This window comes from Glycine max, chromosome 19, assembly GCF_000004515.6.
Source record: "Glycine max cultivar Williams 82 chromosome 19, Glycine_max_v4.0, whole genome shotgun sequence".
Lineage (NCBI taxonomy): Eukaryota > Viridiplantae > Streptophyta > Magnoliopsida > Fabales > Fabaceae > Glycine > Glycine max.
The window spans coordinates 4,350,563-4,358,113 of NC_038255.2; the positions used below are offsets into that span (position 1 = coordinate 4,350,563).

The 7,551-nt window shown below is 31.9% G+C and overlaps 1 protein-coding gene across 1 annotated transcript; it reads right to left on the reverse strand.

Annotated features, from left to right (window-relative positions):
• Positions 1-3,353: 3,353 nt before the first annotated feature.
• LOC100805958 (cytochrome P450 85A) lies at positions 3,354-7,251 on the reverse strand. The gene is made up of 9 exons (XM_003554917.5): positions 6,971-7,251; positions 5,995-6,316; positions 5,720-5,869; positions 5,247-5,492; positions 5,060-5,146; positions 4,817-4,895; positions 4,216-4,322; positions 3,988-4,112; positions 3,354-3,553 (listed from the first exon to the last, which is right to left on the reverse strand). Exons 1-9 carry the CDS (start codon positions 7,162-7,164, stop codon positions 3,466-3,468), a joined length of 1,398 nt encoding a protein of 465 aa, XP_003554965.1. The 5' UTR covers positions 7,165-7,251; the 3' UTR covers positions 3,354-3,465.
• Between the last annotated feature and the right edge of the window lie 300 nt (positions 7,252-7,551).

Consider the following 7,551-nt stretch of genomic DNA (forward strand, 5'->3'; position numbering starts at 1 on the left):
TTGATGAACCGAAGAATTAAAACAAAAAAAATTATAATATGACATAGCCATATCTCATTCTATTTTTCATGTATACCTAATAATTTCGCTATATCAACATACTTTGAATCATCACCTTCTAAGACTTACCATATTGAATACTTGTGTTCGGTTATGCGGTGACTTATAATACATGAATAGTTTAGCATGGGATATTAATTGTTGCTTTAACATCAACAAAAAAAAATTAATTGATTTTTTGTTTATACTCTTACTTTTTCCAAACCTAGTATTATACCCATTCTTGAAACAAAGTCAATGAACATAAATGATTAATGTGTAAAAGTTAATGTTAAATTGTTCGAGTGCTATCTGAGTTTGATCATTAGCGGATATAATTATTGGTTAAGTTTTACTTATCTTTCGGCCAAATTCCGAATTAGTCAGGATCTCTTCCCCCTAATGAATGAAAGGGTTAAGGAAAAAAAAAATACCCATTCTTGATTTCTTTCACCAAACCTACTTATTGTCCCTATCTAATTAACCTACCACCTAGCCTTCGAATATTTGAAATTCATTTGCAAATTGGTGCTTTTGGAAACACATTAAGGATTTTTTTATCAGTAAATGTTAGTTATTAATTTTTGTTGACAAAAAGATTCAAACACATGATCTATTTCCTTTTTCCTTCACCCTTTATCCTCAAATTAATTTTATACCTCCCACGTTAAGGAGGTGATACAAATAAAACAACACAATATAGTTAGATTCTTACAACATACCCTTTTTTGGATATTATTTGATGGTCAATACACAATGTTGGTAATTTTCTACTATATGGTGTTTGATATGCATAAATAATAATAGACAATACCATGTTAAAATTTCTACAATATCTTTGTATGACAACAACATTAACGAATTGATTATAGCGGTCATAAAAGTGGCAGTGGAAGTCATAGTAATGACTAATGAAGATGATGGTGGAGGTGGTGACAACATTGAATAGAGGTGGTGAATGGTGATTGTAGTTTTCACGTGGGAAAAAGGTTAATATACTGAGAGAATTAAAGAGTTAGAATTTATTTATTTGTTTTTAATATTGTCTATTAGAAAAACGTATTGCGTTGAAGTACAATTTTCAAAGCCCAACCTAGAAATTGTAGTAAATGGGTGGGAGCTGTTTGTTTCTGTGCTTCCCAAGTTGTTTCTTGCAATTTTTGGAAATATTTGTTGAGCTTTTAGATTCATCATTTCAAAAGTAAAAAAAAAAATACATTTTAGAATATAATTTTATATTCTAAATTGATCATTCTAGAAAACACAAAAAGGGAGTGCAGGAAGCAATGGTCATGGGTCAGTTTACATTGGGTATGATACAAAAGCAAAACCCAGCTCGAAAAGCCCAATACAAGATTCTCAATTCTCATCATAATATTGAACTTGGTAAGAATTGACTGGTTGAGGCACCAAAAGAAAAATGTTAGAAATATTTTTATATTTTCCTCCAATTAATCACAAACCATCGGATATTATAAATTTATTAATTTTTATAATAATTACTTTAAAACTCATATTAATGATAATTTTTATTATTATTTGTTAGTGTAAATTTTATTACTTTGTCCATGTATAGCCATTAAATCCATTTTTATTTCTTTATTTTCTAATACACTATTTGTTATTATTAGTTAAAGTTTCTAAACATTTTATCAAATAAAGTAAACCTCACTCTTTTTTTTAATATACTCTAGGGATTTCAATTAATAATGATGCTTTAAAAATTAAGAATATCTCAAGGGTCAAAGAGTGTAATGTAAATGATTTTTTAAAATTAAAATAATGAAATAATAAGTGATGGCAAACTTTTTTTTTTAAGTATATGTTTAGTTTAACATATTTTAGAGCCATAATAGTTTATTTTTTATCAACTTCAAGACTACTTTTGAAGCTAATGCGTCGTTTACTTTAGCAAAAGGGAGGAATGGTTATCGATGGAATACAAACATGATATTTTGAAATTCTTCTATCATTTGGAAGTCGATGAAGTCTGAAAGGGAGGAAGGATTTATGTGTGGGTCTCGTGTGAAAAAGTGGCTCATCCAAAAATTGAATGGAAAATAGAAGGATTTGTTGCAAAACATTTCTCAATTTAGAATGTTTTAATAAGCCAATTTTAGAAATCTGTTAAGCAGACCTCTATTTCTCAGTTTTCAATTGATTACTCTTCAGTTTTGAAAAACATCATGATGGCTATTTTTCATTTTGTTTTGGTCAACACAGTGATATATAAGTCTCTCTCTCAATAATAATTTGTTTGATCTGACACAGAGTATGAAGTTCAGGAGACCATTGGAAACTTTTTGAATTACTATAAAGTTTCATGTTTAAAAGTGCCAAAATTGAGAAGTAGTAGAAATTGTCAATCCCACGGGGTAATCTGTATTTGTGGTGTGGTGCCTGCTCCTAGCTGATGTTCCAGTAGAACCTAACTCAGATGAATTACTATAGTATTTTTTTTTTTGAATAATAAAATCAATTCCTCAAGGATATAATAGCATTAATATTAGTAGAATATATATGTTTAATTGTCAAATTGGTCGTAAGGATGTGTTGTTTTGTCAATTGGTTCTAGAAATCCATGGACTATAAACGTAATCTTCATTATTCAAGAGGCAGCATGCCCGATGCTATATTTTTAAGGATTGATTTATTATGTATTCATTTTTTGTTCCTATGTGGCTTTGTCTAGGATTCTGAATTCCTAATAATGCAAAAAACATTATATAAATTGAAATCTATCTAGGATTCTGAATTTCATGCCCTACTTTGAGCATGGGCCTCGAAATCACAGCCCAAAGTCTTCCGGCCTGTGGGGCCAATCTTGATGCGAGCATCCTTTTAAAATGGAAAATATCATCCTAGATCGAGGCACATGTATTTACAATTTTGGTGGGATAAATTTTGAACTATTGAATACAATTAAAGAGTTAAATGTGTGTTTGAATTAACTATTCATTTATAGGTTTTATATTAACAAGTTTTTCATAAATAATTAAAAGTATTTTAATTTATTATTTCAACATTTTTTGTGATCAATAAATTTATTTATTGAATTAGGTTGAGTAAAACAAAATTTAAAAATGGGCCAATAATTTTGGATTTTTGGTATTTAATTTAGATATTCAGTTCACAAGAATTGTTTGGTCCTTAATGTATTTTTTTTTATGAAAATAGTAATCAATGGGCTGGCCTATTTGACTCATGGCCCATTATATTAGACATTTTTCGGTCTACAATTAAATTGAGATGAACCCAAATGGGTCAAAAGTTCAATTAAGAAGATACAAAACAAAGAAAGGAAGAGGAAGAAGAAAATTTAATTTCTTTCTTTTACTAAATATATTTGTTAGATAATTGTCATACACACATACCCTACAATCTGTTACATCTCATCTCATTACTGTACATACAGTCACGGCCTAGTTAGTAAGATGTCACCCTTATGTGCAGTCCATTAGGTGCCTCAACTCTAGGAAATTTCATTACTTTATCTCCTCCTACTTCTTCCCACCTGCAATCAACATTAAATATATAAGATGTCAGAAACAGCTTCAAACTTGTATAAAATTTCTAAACAGACAAATTAATGCTTAATAATGGATAATAATAATCTGTCTAGATGTATGTGAGGTATATATGGCGAATCCAGTTCAGTCAAAAGTAGTTAGTGTAAATAATAGTTCCTTTTAAATTTTTACTTATTCTTTGTGCCTAGCAAATATTTAATTGAGTAGTGTATATATCGACATTACACCGTTTCTCAATCAAAATCTGTTATATAGTAAGTTTTTATTTTTACTTTTTATAATAACTATTTTAAAAGTTATATTTATCATGACTTTTTATTTGTTGATAATGTAAAGTTTTTTTATACCAACAAATGATAAAAATTAAACTCTATTTTAATTTTATAAGGTCTAGATGTTGAATAGGTAAATTAGTCACCTGTATCTAGTTACAAAGTAGTGTAAGAAAGTGGAAATTTCGGTTATTCCCAACTCTTTTCCTGGACACTGTCGGGTGCCTCCTCCAAATATGAAGAAGTAGTTCTTTGATTCTAAACTCTTGTCCTGCAATTTGCAATTAAAGGTTATGATAAATAGGATGATATTGTGCTAAAGGACTTTTTTTTATGCATAATCAAAATAAAGAGGAAGAGGTTGTTGGACTAACCATCCATCTCCATGGGTTGAATGTTAGTGGATCAGGATATAGAAAAGGGTCATAATTGATCTCTCTTGTATACACATATATTCTCCATCCTTTGGGGATCAAATAGCCTGAAAATTAATAACAACTTGGATTATTAACACTGTTAATTGCAACAAGAAGGTGGTGTTGACATTTATGGTGAATAGTGAAATACTTGCGTGCTAGTGCAAAACCCGTTAAGGACCCCTACCCCCTTCATTCATTCTTACTTTTATTTTTATTTTTTATATCCTTTCTTTTTGCTAACGCATTTAATTTAATGCTAAAAGGCAAAAGAAAAGTTGGGAGGAAAGGTACCTCCTTATCTGGAAAAACTTGTTTTATAGTGGAATTGTCTTCGTGTGGTTGTTGAATTGATGGCCAAATTTGCCAGGTGTCTATATTATTATCACTATCTTAGGGATACATTTCTCTTCAAATTACAATTTTACATTTTTTATATTGATGTTGTAGAAGTGACCAAAGAAAAAAAAGAAGCCCTAAAAGTCAAAAAACAACTTCTTGAGCCCAAAAACACAACAAAAGCTAAAGGAACCTAAATATAACACCTATTGAAACCCACCGTTTAGTTCCATGTCTTGAGTGGTTTTCCTTAGGACCCCATTAACTATTGTGGCCAATCTAGAGGTCTCAAAAATCACCTGCAAAATGTACAAGAGCTTGATCAAATCTTCTTGTCAATCATTAGAAAAAAAGCTAATTTTTTTTTAAGTTTTTTTAAACCAATTCAAAACATCACACACTAAATATGGACACCTCGAAAAAACAACTAAATAATGTAACCGAGATGGCACACAATTCTTACCGCGCGAGTGAACCTCATTGACTTGAGATCATTGCAGTCAAGTGGTTCATCTGGCTTTTTCCTCTCTCTTATGGCCAAATGTTCTTTCTGTAACAAATATTCCACACGACTTAGCACATAAAACATAAGAAATTATAAGTGTAACTATTAATCATACCTAAGGAACCAAGAGAGTTTTTTCACTTACTCTGAGTTCCTCAAGAGCTTTGGGATGGTCATGGAGGTACTTGACTGCCATCATTGATGTAGTTGAAACAGTTTCATAGCCAGAATACATGATTGTAATCACTAGATCAATGATTTCTTCATCACTTAGTTTGTATCTACTTTCATCTCTTCCCATCAAGCAACCAAGCATGTCATGGTAGGTTTCATGTGATGCTCTTCTTTCCTCTAAGAGCTTACTCAGAATGTTCACTATAGTCTTCCTTGCCTGCAAGAAACAGTGAATTAAATAAGCCTATGACAAAGTCTTCTTATTATATGAAGTAGTTATAAATTATAATAAGCACAACAACGAAATAGATCATTCATCTTCAATTTCCATGCAAACTAACATGAGAAAAGATAGTGGTTTCAAATTCTCCCACTAACAAAAACTAACAATTAATAACTAATATTTGCGGATTAAAAAAAATGGGTAAAGATCAATGATCACACCTGGAATCCACTGTGGTAATTTGTGCCAGGAAGATCAATAGGGAGAGAAAGGGTTCCTAGAACTAGCTTAAAGAACTCTGCCATGAATGAGTCAGATAATGAGCCAGATTCCATGCCAGCAATCTGCTTCAGAGATGATAAGAAGGCCATCTGTTTCAAATGTTTTGAGAGTTTGGAAAAAGTTACGTTAGGAACTTGAATTGTAATATAAGTTTTTTTCTTTTCCATTTTGGTTCATGAATTTTGATTGATGAACAACACAAACAATTACAAACCTCTTTGGTTTTCTCTTGAATGTTGATGACTTTGTCACCCCAGTTGCTAAGGTGGGCTCTCATGAACTGATCAATTTTTGGCAAAAGCTGATCTCTGATCAAGGTGGGGCTAATGATGGAAAGCAGTGCTCCTCTCATGTACTTGTGAGTGGAGCCATGAACAGCTGCAATGTTGCATTTGCCTAAGATATCTAACATGGATTGAGGGTAACCAGGAACAAGCCCTTTTGCCTCATTCATTAGGATGTATCTGTTAAGCTCTGGATCCATGGAAACAATGGTAGGACAACCCAGTATGTGGGATTTGAAAAAACTGCCATACCTGCCATTTTTTTGTTTTTGACAAAAGGTAAAAAAAATAAAAGTTAACAATCATTACTAATGAGGGTAAAAGTACATGCATGAACAGTGCTTACATCACACCCGATTTAACTAATTTAAGAAACATCATTAAGTTTTAGAAAGAAAAAAAAAAAGATTTGTCAAATAGGCATCATGATGATGATGTGAGCTAGCAAGCCATTAATTATTTCTTTATGGAGAACAAAGTACCATTAAACCAAACCTATTAGCTTATTCCTCCTTGATCTTCATTTCCATTTATCCTTCTCCAATTCCCTTCTTTCTCCACCCCCCTACCCTCCCTAAAACAAGGTTTCATTTTGTTTTTATGCTTACTAACTCTTGAATCGGAATATGCTAGGCCTAGTACCTACCCAGCAAACACCCCCAACAAGTTAAACAAAACAAGAGTGGCATGCAAGGGGTGGAGTTAAAACTTAAAACAGGTTTCAATCTTGAAACTGATGAAAGAAAGAACATGAAAAACTAACACCAGAAGCAAAGTGTGTTGCCAAAGCAACTTTTTTTTTCCCACTTGTGCAAGTGAACATGATGAAGACTGCTTGGACACACACACACACAACTAAATATTATGAGGAAAACCATGTGATGATGATGCAGTTAAGTTAGTTACCTTGCTCTCTGGGTTTTCATGAAGTTTGGACCCTGCTTAAGAAACTCAGTTGTCTCCCCAAAAAGTGGCCAACCCATTGTGCCAGGAGGCAAACCTTTCTTCCTGTACCTTACTTCATTCCACCTCAAGAGAGCAGAGCAAAAACAGAGCACCAAGACAACACCTACTACTACAATTGCCATCAAGAAAGCCATTGGTGCTCCCACTCCAAAACCCCAACCCACAGAGACTTCAAAAAGAAGGTACAGTCTCTTGTGTTGTAGTTACCTAAAGAGTGCACACAAGCACACATATATAGGCCCTTAGAGCTTGGCTACCATTTGCAATAAAAATAAGAATTAACCATAAAGACAAAAAAACCGCACTCTATAATAAGTTAGTAGCATTACCTTATTCTAAGCCTTTGGTGATAAAAATTAAAAACAACTATTAACACATGAATTTGAAGAATAAATAATATATTTACTTTTTAGGCTCTGGTGTTATCATAAATTAACATGTAGTTTGATACAAACTATTAAGTATAATAAGATTTTTAATTGCTATATTATTGATATAGAGTATTCGTTATTGTTAATAAA

What these genes read in the sequence shown, in the direction of transcription:
- LOC100805958 (XM_003554917.5), bottom strand. Translation starts at nt 7,164, where the DNA reads ATGGCTTTCTTGATGGCAATTGTAGTAGTAGGTGTTGTCTTGGTGCTC. An exon ending in CAATGAGGTTCACTCGCGCG is followed by an intron (nt 4,896 to 5,059) that starts GTAAGAATTGTG and finishes TACATTTTGCAG; the next exon opens with GTGATTTTTGAGACCTCTAG. An exon ending in TCAAGACATGGAACTAAACG is followed by an intron (nt 4,323 to 4,816) that starts GTGGGTTTCAAT and finishes ATTAATTTTCAG; the next exon opens with GCTATTTGATCCCCAAAGGA.